Here is a 16,132-nt window from a genome sequence, read left to right as displayed (position 1 = left end):
CATTTCCCCATAGCTCGAAGGTGGAGGCAATAAAGGGCTATTTGACATAAGATACGCCATTTGGATTAGCTACTACTGCTGACATATTGTTCCTTCTCCTTTTATCTCTTTCTTTTTTGCTTTTTTTGGCAATGGTGCCTTCTTAAATTTGATGTATGTGCAAAACGAATATATAACTAATCTCTCTTTTCACATCTAAAAAAGAAAATTAATTTGAGGGTCAGTTGCAATTGATGATTACGTTAATTTTGTTATTACTATCATATTTGTTTTAAGATTATTCTTTAAGATTGTAAGTTAAGTGTTTGATAAAATGTCCAAATGGGTTTTGATTAAGGAATGAGTTTTGAAATAAATTTTCAGCCATTTCTTTCTAAGCTTTACTCTTTTTGCATAACTAAAGTGAATCAAATATTTTCAAAAAAGGTTTAAGGACTCTGAGGTTAAATGGAAGGAATTGGACATGGTTTTGGTGAGGGAGGCTGCTGTGAGGATGGTGGTGGATGGCAATGGATTCCGTGAATTGGAAAGGGAAAGTGGATAGTGAAAAGAGGGATGAAAGTTTAATATAGTTTCAGACGGTAAACATGTCAGTCAAATATGACAACTTACCACTTTTGACTAACTCAAAGTTCACTGTACAGAGAGACTTTTACGATGAATGACATATAAAAAAAAAAAAAAGATAAGGGATATGAGTGCAGAATATAAACCCCAAGATATTTGTAATTACCCCTTGACATTCAAATATAAACTTTTTAATAGAAAAATAAATAAAATGCAATTTGGCCACTGATTTTGTTACCCAGATTCAATTTAATCATTTTTTAAATTTATAGACTTTTTAGTTCAGATTTTTGTATATTTGACTCAAATTGCTCTCGCTTTCACTGCCCTCGACACCACTACAATTGTATCTATCTCTTTCGTTATTATTGTTAAGAAAAAAAAGTAGGAACACTGTAACAATATTTATTTTATTATTATTATTTTATTTAAATAGCAATATATATTTTTTAATTTAAATAATTTGATATAAAAATTAATCTTTTTATTTATTATTCTATCCACTCTCTTTCTGAGGAGTATGTAACTCACTCTCTCATTTTTATAAAAAATATAGCTAATTTAAGCTAAATATGCAAAGGTTTGGATTAAAATGTCTAAAAATTTAAAAAATTGTTAAATTGAACCCGAGCAATAAAATTAATAGCCAAATTGAACTTTATTCCATAAGAAAATAAAGATAAAATGTGGTGATTGTGACAAATATTGGTATTATATATCTTAAGCTTGTTGGTTGGGTGACCAAAGTTGAAGTGAGAGAAAAGGATTGGTATGAAGAAGAAATCATGAAGAAATTGAATTAGCAACTTTAGGAAACTTCTGTGTAATCTCTTTGCAATGGCATTGATATAACATAAGGATGATCAAGTAAATAGGCAAGAAGTTTTCTTCCATTAAGTATTTACCCTATTTATTATCTATTGAAAAGAATCATTTAGATAATTTGCAACCCACAAATCAATTTGGATCAGCCACAAGTGAACTTGTTTATTAGTTATATGGCTGCTCCACAATTAAAATGGTGCATGCAAAAGCTTTAGGAACCACAATGGAGCAAAACGGAGTGTAGATTTTACTTTTGAGAAATTTTCACTATTTATCTATTTTTAAAAATAAATATTAAAAAATAAGAGAGTGAGAGTCACTCTCTCTTGAAAATAAAAAATAATTAAAAAATTATAATATTATTTAAAAACTATTAAATAAATATAATTATAGTACAATTAATATAATTAAGCAATAAGTAACTATTACCACCATTATTCTTAATGAAATTGCTCTCGCTTTCATCGTCCTCGGTACCACTACAACTGTAACTGTCTCTTTTACTGTTATTATTAAGAAAAAAAAGTAGGAACACTGTAGCAATATTTATTTTATTTTTATTTTTATTTAAATATCAATATATATTTTTTAATTTAAATAACTTAATATAAAAAATTAATTTTTTTATTTTTTATTATATCCACTCTCTTTCTAAGGAGTATGTAACTCACTCTCTCATTTTTATAAAAAATATGGCTAATTTGAGCTAAGTATGCAAAAGTTTGGATTAAAAAGTTCAAAAATTTAGAAAATGGTCAAATTAAACCCGAACAATAAGATTAGTGGCCAAATTAAACTTTATTCCATAAAAAAATAAAAATAAAATGTGTATTATATATATATCTTAAGCTTGTTGGTTGGTTGACCAAAGTTGATGTGAGAGAAAAGGATTGGTTTGAAGAAGAAATCATGAAGAAATTGCATTAGCAACTTTGGGAAACTTCTGTGTAATTTCTTTGCAATGGCATTGATATAACATAAGGATGATTAAGTAAATAGGCAAGAAGTTTTCTTCCATTAAGTATTTACCCTATTTATTATCTATCGAAAAGAATCATTTAGATAATTTGCAACCCACAAATCAATTTGGATCACCCATCCAAAAGCTTTAGGAACCACAATGGAGCAAAAAGGAGCGTAGATTTTACTTTTGAGGAATTTTCACTATTTATTTATTTTTTAAAACAAATATAAAAATACTTTCATTTTTTTTAAATTATCCCATATTGTTTTCAGAAGTATTCATTCTTCACCTTTTTTTTTACTTTTCAAAATTAGATTGAGATACTTAACCTATACTATATTTTAGTAAATATATACCGTTTATTGTTAAACATTTGAGTTAAATTCTATTTCATTTTAAAAAAATTTAAATATCCAAAATATACTATTATTTGATAAATATATATCTTTTGTCGTTCAACTTTATTTGAGTTTGCATTTTATTTTATTTAAAAAAATTGAGAAACCTAACTTATATTATTTTTGGTTAAATATATTACTATTATTTACTTTTATTTTGTTAATGTTTCACTTTTTTTTAGCTTTTTAAAATACTTATAAATATTGTAACTATTCATTTAAATTTTAATATTGAAATAAATTGATATTTCATCATATCATTGGTATTTAAATATAAATATAAATTAAAATCAACATATATTTTATTTAGTTTATATCAAAAGTATACTAGATATATATTGTGTTCTTCAATATATAATCAACATATACTTTTTTTTTTTATCTTGTAGCAATTTATCTCATTTTTTAAATATAATATTCTCAAAACATCTCCAAATTTTTAAATTTAAAAAAATACCTTTTAGATTTGTTTATGTATTTATTCATTATTAATAACACAAATTCAAACAAAATGCAATAATAATTTACAAAAATTAACATGTTTTAGATTTATTATCTATAAAAAATATACTAAACATCTATACTTTTTCTTCAAAGTATATCCAACATATATCTTTTAATTTAAAAAGTCAAATTAAATATTTTTGTAAATAAATTTCCGTTTTAAAGTATTTTTGTAGATAAAATTTTATTTTTAAATACTTTTCTTGTCAGTAATTCTTACAAATATTTTTATAATTACTTTATATTTTATGGCACTTATGAAAAATACCTTTTACTTTTACCATTTTTGCTTCATTAAGAGTCGACATAGGTTTGGGATAAGTATGAAACTCTTTATCATTATATGTTTGTAATTTTCATAATTATAGAAAGTTATATTTATAAATTTATAAGATTTTTTTGAAAGGAATATGGATATTTTATTAAAAATGATTAATAGATATATTTTGATGTAAAAAAAATAAAAATAAATATCAAACATCAAGGAATACATGTAAAGTAATTTACCTCTAACAATCATCAATCGTATTGATGGGGCAGTAGATTGCAATCTGCGGAAAAAACACATCACTCGTTAACACTAAGCCACATAGACTTTATAGGTATCTTTTGATCAGCCTGATTGTTCGAATATCAGTTTGAATTTTTTATTTTTCTTTATAGAGTGAGAACTCAACACATAATGGAAGGCTATAAAACTCTAATAAAAAGAGAACTTAATACTCCTATTATAGAAGACCATAAAACTCCTCTGAAAAACCTTATGGTAACCAAAAGGGGGGTGAATAGGTTGTTTACAAAAATCAATTTCAACTAAAAAATTTTACTTTGAAAAATTTGAGTATTAAAACTAATATAAGCGAAAGCAATTAACCAAAGCAATTAAACAATTTAATATGAGAATATAAACAATAAAATAAACACAAGTAAATATAAGAGTTTAGGAAAAAGAAAATCAAACTCAAGAGTTGCTAGTAATTTGTCTAACTCCTTCCCTATGTCCACTCAAGTTTCACTTAAAATTTTTACTATCAATGATCATTTTATGGATGCAAAATCAAATCTAAGTATTTCGAAGCTCATACTCAAACCTTTTACAAGTTTTTTAATGGCTAATACTTTAATTAAGTATTTTTCTATGGCTAACACTCAAACAATAGAATAAATTTAATCTCTCTCTAATCCAATTATCCTTATCCAAGAACATGTTTAGAAAATATTATAAGGTTTTCCAAACAACCCAATCAAGATTCAACCTTTTACAAGGTTTAGAAAATATCACGCGGTTCTGAGCAATATAGACGCCAAGAAGAAATTAGTCCCATCACCGTTATTATTCAGTGAACAGAATTTTCTTTGAGAAGGACCAATTATGTCATTCTAAGAAATCCTTACCGTTTATATTGGATTAGGAGTATTAAAAATGTTAATGGAATTAAAAAGTTACGTTGTATTAATAATAATTTTTAAAAAATTTATAAAAATTATAAGATATTTATTACTTATTTTTAAAAATTTTAGACATATCTATGAGAATTAGAGATATAAAATATAATTTTTATAAAATTTATAAAAATATTTTTTTTTAAACGGTCATTAATTGTTATAGATATAAACTTTTATATACTTTATGTGACTTTTATGTAGTGGTATAAATATAAAGTTCTAAGAATTTTATTTTACTTTTCCTTAAGATTTTAATAGACTTTTTTAGGACTTTTTTTTTCTTTTTAAATTCTCGTGTATCATTATTATCATTTTTTTAGATAGATTCTCCATCTAAAAAAATAAGAGATTGGTTGATTCTCAAATCTTAAAATAACTCCCTAATATTTTCTTGACTCATAAATACAAAAAAAAAAAAAGAATAAAAAGATTTTAGAAGTATATTGGATTAAGAGAATGATTTTGATAGAACTTAAAAGTCAGGGTGTAATGACTTTAAGTGATTCTATACAAATCATGAGGTATTTAATACCGATTTTTAAAGATTTTAAAAAAGTCTATCGAAATTAAGAAGTATTCAATTATAATTTTTATAAAATCTAAAAAAGTAAATTAATATTCAAAAAGTCATTAATTTTTATGTAGTGGCGATTCAAAAAAATCTAATTAATTGGGACAAAAAAATTAACTCAAACTAAAGAGTAATATAAAAAAATAATAGAATTAAGAAAAATATTGTTAATATAAATAAAATAAAAATATTAATAAAGATAAAAAAATAAACTTATAAAAATTTGAGAATTAAAAATAATTATAGATATCAATAAGGGCAATAAATGAAAGTTAGGACAATTTAAAGAAAAAAAAAAATAAAGATGTTAAAATGTAATTTCAGGGTTAGTGGCACTAGTCCCCACTGGCCTCAAATAGAATTGCTATTGTTTTTTATATGCATAGACTTTTATATATTTTACACAATTCTTTACTTAGTGATATGAAAAAAATATCTCAAAAATTCTCTTCTCTTTTCTTCAAGATTTCAATAGTGTTTTTTTTTAAAAAAAAAATTCTAGATTTTCTTACATCATTCATCTTTTCTATATTCTTTATCTTAAAAAAAAAAATTGTATGAAACTCAAATACTAAAAGTTTATTAATAATACTTTTTTAAACTCATAAATACAAAAAAAAAAAGAATTAATCAAAAGGTTTTAATTTAATTTTAAGTGCCCCTCATAAAAAATAATTTAGTGATTTTTAAAGGATTGTTTTGAGCAAACAACTCTAATATAAACTTCTAGATTTTATTAAGAAGATTATTTGAATTATTGTTTCTATCGATAAAAGTGATTGTTGTTGATTTAAGTACTTATCAAATATGGAACGAACAAAATATAATAATTATAATATGAATTTAGTGGTTTAATTTGAGATAAATCGTGATATAATATTTTTTTTTAAATTATTATCTTAACAAAAAAAAAAAAACAGTATTCATATTATAAGATAGAAAATGTAAAAGTAAATTTAAATTTAATACAATAATGAAATGAATTCTATTACTTGTGTATAAAGTTGCAGATAACATTATGTGCAACAACTCTTAAAGTAAATGCAGAAAAAAAAGTAGAATGATTAATTTTATTATTAAATAATTGAATAATGGAAAAACAATAGTCTGTAAAGATCAATAAAAACCAATAAAAGTCTATTAATATATATAAAATTTTTCTAATAAAGTTTTATAAAAATTATTAATAAATTCATAAATTCTGTAAAAGGTATTTATAAATTAATGAATTCTGCAATAGTCATTAAAAAATCATAAACAAAAAGTAATTTATTTTAAAAAAGTCTGTAAAAGACTTAATTGAAGACCCATTTCATAACTTAGTTTTAAAAGAGTTCTAATAAAATATTGATTTCATGTGAAAAATCTAGTGATCTTAGTAGGATTATTTTGAACAAACAAATACCACCATAAGACTTCTAAATTCTATTAGGAAGAACATATGGATAATTGTTTCTATTAAGAGATGATTCTCGTGTATAAAATTACAAATAATATTATATAGAGCAATGCTTAAAGTAAACATAGAAAAAAAGAAAAAAAAAAGTAAAATCATAATGATTAATTTCATTTTAAATGATTGAGTAATAGAAAAATATTTTTTAATCAAAAGTGTGTAGATAAAATATTAAAAATTTTATTTTAATTTAATTAAGATTATGAATTCGGACTTTAAACGTAAGCGTCGTGTTTCCCATATTCTAATTAATATATATGTATATATATATGTGTGTGTATATATATATATATATATATATTAATTTCTGAGACTTAAAATTTTTTAATATGTGTGTTTAATTTTTGACACATAGAATTATTGTCTTATATGTGTACTTACTCTTAACATATAGGACTCAAGATTATGTATAATTTTATATTTTTTATTAATTTATTGATTAATAAGTAACATTTCTAATTAAACACTCATTCTAATCCTCAAAAATAACATTATTAATAATAAATTAATTTTCTATTTAGATAAAAATTAATTTTTCTAATTAGATATGATTAGTTTTCTAATTAAATAATAATTATTCTAAAAATTAGCATATTAATTATATTTTAATATTATATTAACTAATAAATTAATTTTCTAATTAGATAAAGATTTTAATTATAAAAAAAATAATATTTTTAAATATTATGTTCACTAAAAATTTAATTTTTAATTATTATAATAATTTTTAATTTTAAAAAATATTGATATCAATTATATTTATAGTATAAATTTATATAATATTATAATATTAATAAATAAATATTCTAAAATAATTTCTATATTATTATACTAATAAAATTTTAAAAAATTAATTACATTTAAAAATAGCTAATTTGCTATTATTTTTTAAAATATTATAAATTAATATTAAATATTAAAAATTTATTAAATTATACTTATAAAATTAATTTTATAATCAAAATAATAATAAAAAAATATATAATAGACGGATAAATAATTATTAGTTAAATTAATTCTAGATATCAGATAAAAAAATATTATTTTATGCATGATTGTGACAGAACTAAGGTCAATATCATACATTAATTAATCGAAGTATGTCTTCCAGATGGGTCGGATCTAAAGCGTGTGCAGCCGCATTGCGCGTGACCATTGCGCCCTACATTCCCAACAGCGCGAGAAGCTGTTTTGTTTGCTGGAGAGATTAACATTTTCATAACACAACACAACAAAATCTATTATATTTCATAACAATAATTTATTTTGTGGACCCATTCATTAATATAATATATATATATATATATATATATATATATATATATATATATATATATAGAGAGAGAGAGAGAGAGATTCTAGTTTTAGTTTTGAATATTTTAGTAGGGTCAATATGTTTCATATTCAGCTTTTGCACTGGGGTACTAATTTTAGTTATTTTATGCGCAAGATTTTCCAAACACAAAAAAAGAATATTATTAAAAAGTCTTCTATTGTCGGATACATTTGTGGACAAAATTGTTAATTAAAACTAAAAAGGGCATATTGGTACTTTCAGTCAATATAATTTTTGATAATTGATTTGAGTCTGAAAATTGTATATAATAATAGTGTGACAGTCATGTCTAGAGAAGCGGTCCGATGAGGGTGGAAAATAAATGCCGAGGTAAAAATAGGATATCTGGATAAGGAGCGGCTTCTGATACGCTTCTAAAATGATAACACTTTAAAGTACAAAGATACATGAATAAGTAAAATTGCACATCAAAACGGGACAGAAAATGGTTGATAATATATATATAAAGAGTTGGAACTAATTATATGAGTCCCTTTTGATTGTTTGGCTGTAGAGTTGTAGGAACTCTAAAGTTAAACATGTTTGATTCAGACAAATCCGAAGATGTATGATCTCTTGGAAAATTCTCGAATCAGCCAAATGGACAAAACCATAAGGCTAATAGGAAGCCAAAGCAGACAATATCTCATGTGATCTGATTTCAGATCGTTACAAATAGTTTGGAATACTTTTCAGAATTAATAGTTCATAAATTAGTTTAAAATAACTTTAACAATGATATATAGGTATTACTATATAATAAATAGTTCATTTAATTTACTATAACTTTGGCTTATGTGATGATTATCTTATGAGCGAACTTAATATTCAAATTTCATCAATTTCAGAAGAAAAAGAAAAGATTTATAATGACATAAGATTGCTTGCATAGAGAAACATTGGCCCTTCATTCCTTTGTGCTTTTGCAACCAAAAACAATATCAATAATTCTCTAATTCTAACATGAGGCACAATAGTAATTATCTAGGAAAAAAACATATTTTGTTACCTGTATTTTTATATTTTTAACAATTTTTTTCTGCACTTTTATACAAACGTATTTAGTTTTTATATTTTTATTTTTGTTATTATTTGATTCTTTTCTAATGAGAATATGAATATGATTGTTTTCTACCAAGTATACACTATGTGAAATGTATTTCAACAAAAGTCCCATATAATTTTTGTTAATCAGCACACAGACATTAATTAGTGGACCAAAACTTTATCCTTATACACCAAATCAGAAAACAACTGACAGAAACATATTGTTACAAGTGACAGATTTAAACAGGTTGAGCAGTGATATCTCGAGGATGGATTGATGTTTTGAATCTCGAATAATATGATTCCCTTTTCTTGACTGTAATTCTGTAGTCAGCACCAGTAGCATGGTCCTTCTCTTTGTAGAAAGTGATCGCATCCCCCTGCTTCAAATCCTTACTCCGAACGAACTGTAACCAGTCACCAAACACAACTGGTTTTGGATTCAGTCCAATAGGGATTCTGCAACGAAATGTCCGCACAATCCCACTTTCATCTCTAACTTGCAGATTCATTTCAGTGCCTTTGTCTGTAGGCTGAAATGCTTTTATACAGGCCTCCGGAACTGATAATCCTCTCTCGATATCTGGGCATTGTAATACCTTTGAGAACATTGCCATTGCCAGATAGGTAGTGTAATGTATGTTTTTGACAAGTTCAGAAAGCAAGTTCCATGTATATATACAGGAGCAAGAATGACTGATATTTCTTTCGTTTTCTAGAATTGAATGGCTTGTGGGTCCTTACTGAATGCAAAAAGAAAAAAGCTGAGAAATCTATGTTCTATGTGGACTACTAGAGTAGTGTTATTATTTATGTACTGATAAAGAAACAGAGGTCCACATGCTCTAGCAATCTCTTAGTTTTCTTTTTGCCAATTGCTGTCGTTTTCTTGGTTGAAAATGGTTTGTTATATAGCCATATATATATCTCTCTTCATCCACGCGCCTGCTTTAATATATAATTTTTACTTTTAAATTATATTAGTTTAATTATGATACTTTTTCTAATTTTTTTTTTAATCTATGACATCTTTTTATTTTTTTAATCTATGACATCTTTTTAACTTCTGCTTTTTATATCTTTTTATTTTTGAATATATATTTTTACGTACTTTCATAGATATAAATGAATAGAAATATAAAAATAGATGTATAAAAATGAAAGAAATTAAGACGTAAAAAAATATAAAAAAATAAATCATAAATTAAAATAATAGTTAAAAGGTATCAAAAATTAAATTTATAAAATTGAAAAAATGAAACTATTTATTTTGCTATGCACGCTTTCTAGATGAAAAGTTGTTGCTTTGATTTAGAAGAAAAGGTAGGTGTGATTTTACTTTGATTTTTATTTTATTTTATTTTGAGTTACAGTAATTATTTTTATAAAAAGCAGGCCATGTTGATATTTTTCAAAAAATATATCTAAGAAAATTAAAAATTAATGTATTAAATAAAAAGATAACAAATCTGATTTTTCAGCACCTACCAACATTCCCATTTGTAGATTGGATTATAAAGTTTTTGACTTTGTTTCATAGGTAACATTCTATTTTAAAAGAAAAGCTTGTGGGTTCTTTCGCTTTCTTGTTATTATTCTTGTACTAATAAAGAAACAGATGATCCACATAATCGCAATCTTTTAGTTGCTGTCATTTTATTGGTAGAAAATGGTTATAGTACAGTCGCACAGAATTGAAGATTTTGATTTGCTTTAGAACAAGAATTGGTGGAGATGATTGGAACTTTCTTTTCTTTCAACTTAATATATATATATATATATATATATATACCTCTTTTGACTTATCATTCTGTAATGATCAACACTGATAGACTAAAAGAAAGTGATACTATTTATATGTTTAGAAGACATGGCCGCCCTATTAGAGTTCGACCATCTGATGAAAGTGATGTATAGTTATGTTTTATACGAGTTGTTCGGACAAATTTGCTGCCTCCATTTTCTATAAGAGCAAGTGCACCTAGGCCATGATCACCTGCGACAGCAAAACCCAAAAAAGAAAAGTCAAAAACACTCAAATATATATACTAAGCAACGTGAGTTACTTGAAGAAAATATTTAATATGATTAGACAGTGGTCGGCTGTTGGAATCTACTAACTTGGGCACTTATGATAAGTTTTTTTATTTCGGTATTACTATATTAGATATTTATTACGTCCAAAACTGTCAAAAATTAATAAGATACATTTAAATATATATATATATATATATATATATATATATATATATATATATATATATTGAATTTCTAATTTTATGTTATGGGTATAAATGGATTTACAGTTTAATTAAATATTTAATCTAAATTTAATAAAAGGTTAGTGTAGTCATTTTCTTTGTTTAATCAGACATTAAATGCATGCTTCTAGGATTCTGATTCGCTACATTCTAATCCTTTATTATCCATTTATTAAAAGTTGATTTCTCAAAGTTTCCAAATACATAGACAATCAACACACTCACATGATGATTGATAATGACCTTTGTCTTAGAAAATCAACACACTTGTACTGAAGATTAGCGAAGAATTTGTAATACGCGTTTGGGTATAAATTGTCAACACTTACTGGATTGCTACTCTTTCAATATGGCCCTACTGCTGTAATTCTCTATAGTCAGACGAATTTAATAAAACTAAAATGATAGATGCAATGGGTCATTTTATAAGAAAATCTATAATTATTAATTACTTGAATACTTATGAAATATAAAATAAAACGTGACTAAAATAATAATATAATCCAAAAAAAAAGATATTTAATAAGTCATTATATAATTATTTATGTACTTAATCATTATATTAATTAGCGTCCTCAATTAAAAGCAACAACAACATATTTTATACCAGTTTAATTACTAAATCACCTTTATCATTTGTAATTCACTATTTTACGTAGCAAATTTTCTTAGTGTTGACATTAAATTTGACCGGTGCCAGACAATTACAATAATCTTGTCTCACACTACTGAATTAACGTTAACATCAAAGAAAGAAAAGACATATACGCAAAAGTTCATAATAATAATAACTTTGGTATATAATCTTTTATGGTTTTAGTTTGTCAATTAAATGAACTTAAAATAAAATCAAGAAGCATGGTTCATGTCATTTTAGCTACCGGGATTTATTACTGAAAAAGAACTCAAATCCCAATTAAACCTTCTAATTTCGGACTATGTATTGATTACTTTTACCATAAAATAATAGGTAAATGTAAAATTATATATATGTATAAGTCATAATTTTATTTGTAAGTTGATTGAATGCAGTTAATAATTGTCATGTATAATAATAATCATAATCATAAACATGATTAGCTACAGAGTGAGAAAGAGGGAGACAGTGATAGAAAAATCACCAAAGTTTGTTTTGCTATAATGGGAACTAAAACAGAAAAGGGACAGATGATCCCTTCTTCGTTTTTTTATTCAAAACATCTATAATGTCGTCCATGAAGAAGAAAACCAAAGCACTGGCTTAAACTAAAAATGAAAAACCCAAGAAGCAAGAAATTGCAAGAGACATACATATAATAAAACACCAATAATTCTTGTACAGAAGCAACATAATATGGCTTTGCCGAGATGGGAACCGAAAAAAGAAAAATCAAAAGGCAAATTATATTTAGATTTGATAAGAGAATAGCAAGTAATAATATGGTTTTGCCGAGATGGGAACTTGACATAACCTGCGACAGCAAAACCCAAAAAATAAAAATCAAAAGGCAAATTATATAGGGCAACCTTAAGCTTCATGATTATGGTAGGTTGTAGCAAGAAAAGAAACGTATCATTTAATAAAAGATACCTGCAATGTAGTGGCATGCATAATTGCTTATGCTTTGTTCCGGTCATTATTCAGACATCTAGATATATGGCTTGACCAAACAACTTCGAGGTCAGCTTCTGTGCCCGAATACATAAAGCATAGCTGCCAGCCCCAGCTTCCTGCGTAGAAAAGATGACCTGGTCACCAATTCTGAGACCTTTTTCTCTGACAAATTTAGTCCAACCTGCAGGGAGAACGGGCTTATCATAACCGTTTTCACGCTTGGAACATTTGAAGGTCTTCATGCGAGTGCGATGATCTTCGTTATTCAAGTCAGTGACATTAACATCTCTGGAAAACTCCCCAGCTGGAATTTCGAAATATTCGAGCTTTCCAGTTGGAATTGAGAATCTGTAATTTACATCGGTGTGTGTCAGCTTCTTTCTGAAGATCTCTTGCATGTTGAATTGATGAATATTCTAGTTACAGAAATATGTTAGTTGCACTGTGAGAATCTTAAGCTTGCTATAACTGGTTATTTATAGACGATTTTTTTGGAAATGATTCAGCACAAAGTTGAACAAGTAGCAACATTCAGTATTTCTGATGTCAAACCTCTGATGTCAAGTGTCTCACTTCATATTTGACATAAGCTCCAAACATCTTGACACTTTATTTTCTACATAATAATAAGTACTATATAATTTTAAGAAACATAAATATTAGACTTTGTATTAGGTTTTCTATGATTAATTATAACTTGTTTGCTTATTTTAGTTATTAATTATAAAAATATTTTACTAATCTCTATATACTATGCCAAACGCAACTATACAACATCAGTCAAAGATAATAAGATTGATCTTTACCAAAAAGAATAGAGAGAGAGATTGACCCAACAAGAAAAAAGAGCAATAAATAATATGATAATGATTGAGTGACGGCACGAGGGGTTCAGAGAAAGTTAAAGAATGTGTTGAAATTTGTTGTACAATGTTTTTCCCATATCCAAAAATCTTATCTTTAATTCATATCATCCGGTCCAAACATTATATATTGTAAGTGAGTGTGCGAAATTTGTCCACTTTCTTATGTTTTATCCTAAGAAAATTAATTAGTCTTACAAAAATATTTAATATAATCACAACTTACTTTAAAAATTTTGTACAGTCGTTATATTATTTAATGAAATTTAATAATTAAAGGTTGATAACTGGTTTAGTTTTAATTAACTAATGCTGAGTGGGGGATTATCAAAGTCTATTTATCTATGTATTTATAATAAATATTTTTATTTTGGTGCTACCATATTAGATATTTATTATTATTTAAAATTATCAAGAATCAATAAAATATATCTATATGCATATTGAATTTTTAATTATAATTTATTTAATTTTATATTATATGATATTTTTAAATAAACGAATTTATTTTTTTAACTGAATTTTCATTCATCATTTTGTCATTCACTGTAATGCTGAAATACATAAAAAAAATTGAATTTAGATAGAAGTCGAAGAAGTTTATGGAACTCTAATTACTAGACTTCACCATCATTGGAAAAAAATAATAATAAATTAGTGTATTATCGTATTGAAAGTCGAAGTTTCTTTTGCATGGTACTATAAAAGTATTTTCATCAAAGGTACATATAATCAATTATAAATAATAAATATAAAGAAATATTTATTACTAAAATTATTTATAATATTATTTATTTCAACCTCAATATCAAAAGAGTTAAGAAATCAGTCAAAACCAATCCCTTCCATTTATTAGAAAACGACACATATTTAAATGATGATTGGTGACGTTTGTCTGATTAGCGAAGAATATCTTGTAACGTGTTTGGGTACAAAATGTCAAACACTTCGGGATTGCTAACTTTTCTAATATGGCCCTACTCTAATATTGGATAGCCAGACGAATTTGATTATTTATTCGTATATTATATAATTATTATTATTATTTTTGATTAAAAAGTAAATTTATAAATAAAAATATATTTAATATTTAATAATTTTTTATAATATTTTTAAAAATATAATTTATTAATTATAAATTTTATGTGTTAAAAATAAAAATATATATTAAAATATAAATATACATATAAAAAAAGATTTTAAGTTGGCAAAATTTGTGGGTGGTGGGTGTCAGCTTCTTTGTGAAGATGTCTTTGCATGATTGGTAACTGACGTATGTTAGTTGCATATGAGAATCTTAGGCTTGCTATAAAGGGTAATTTAGAGACTCTTTATTCGACTGACATTTGCACTCATGCTTTTGAATTTAGAATTTTAAATGCAAAAATATCATTTTATTACTTTTGATAAAATAAAACCTTTATGCAATATAATCACTAAAGAGAATCATTAACTATTATTAATATTTTATGATTTTTTTTTATAAAAGTAAGAAGTACCTTTCTTCCAAAAAAAAAAGAAAAAAGCCCGATAACATATCAGTAAATATCATTCTAAATTCTCTTTAATTAATATTTTACTCATTATATATTTATTTTAATTTTTTTTATTCATATAAGATTTGCAAACCTTCCAACAGTAAAAGCATATTTTAACAAAAAAGGATGGATATCTAATAAAATATAGCTATTATAATACATCTTATTTTTCTAAAAAAGAAAAAGAAAATTAAAATATCCAAATTTGAGTCTTTTTTTGTTTTAACACCATGAAATAGTGTATGAAGATTAGTCAAAGTTGTGAGAAGGTTGAATATTAATGCCAAAAAGGAAAATAAAGAGAAGCATATAAATATGATAATAATTGTTTGGCCGTACAATATATAATCTTTATAGAAAAGTTAAAGAAAAATGTTGAAATCTTTTGAACTACAACATATATATGTTTTTCAAATGTCCAAAAACCTTATCTTTGGAGTGCCATTATTCGTATGGCTCTACCTCACATTGTGTATATATTTAAAAATTTAGATATTGTGGCCCCGTTGGTTCTCTATCTAGAAAGTAGAATTTTTCAAAATATATGGACCCACCAAGTAATCCACTAAATGAGTGTTTAGATAGTTGTTTTTGGCGTAATTCTATTAACCCTATTTTAAATATTTTTCTTATTAGATGATATTATTTTTTTAAAATAATTAAATATAAATTAATCTATTTCAAATTAATTCCTTACTATTTTTAAAAATAAAAGAGTACCAAACAGTTTATATATATTAATATCAACAATGACTATCAATT

The 16,132-nt window shown here is 24.8% G+C and overlaps 1 protein-coding gene across 1 annotated transcript; it reads right to left on the bottom strand.

Moving 5' to 3' along the window:
* Nucleotides 1–12,995: 12,995 nt before the first annotated feature.
* On the bottom strand, nt 12,996–13,367 carry LOC125370288 (B3 domain-containing protein Os02g0764100-like). Its single transcript, XM_048375300.1, has one exon. It carries the CDS (start codon nt 13,365–13,367, stop codon nt 12,996–12,998), a length of 372 nt encoding a protein of 123 aa, XP_048231257.1.
* Between the last annotated feature and the right edge of the window lie 2,765 nt (nt 13,368–16,132).

This window comes from Ricinus communis, chromosome 6, assembly GCF_019578655.1.
Source record: "Ricinus communis isolate WT05 ecotype wild-type chromosome 6, ASM1957865v1, whole genome shotgun sequence".
NCBI lineage: Eukaryota > Viridiplantae > Streptophyta > Magnoliopsida > Malpighiales > Euphorbiaceae > Ricinus > Ricinus communis.
The sequence above is the reverse complement of the archived record's forward strand: the minus strand, read 5'-3'. Positions and strand labels throughout refer to the sequence as shown.

Coding starts and splice junctions, on each gene's coding strand:
- LOC125370288 (XM_048375300.1), bottom strand. CDS start 13,367: ATGCAAGAGATCTTCAGAAAGAAGCTGACACACACCGATGTAAATTAC.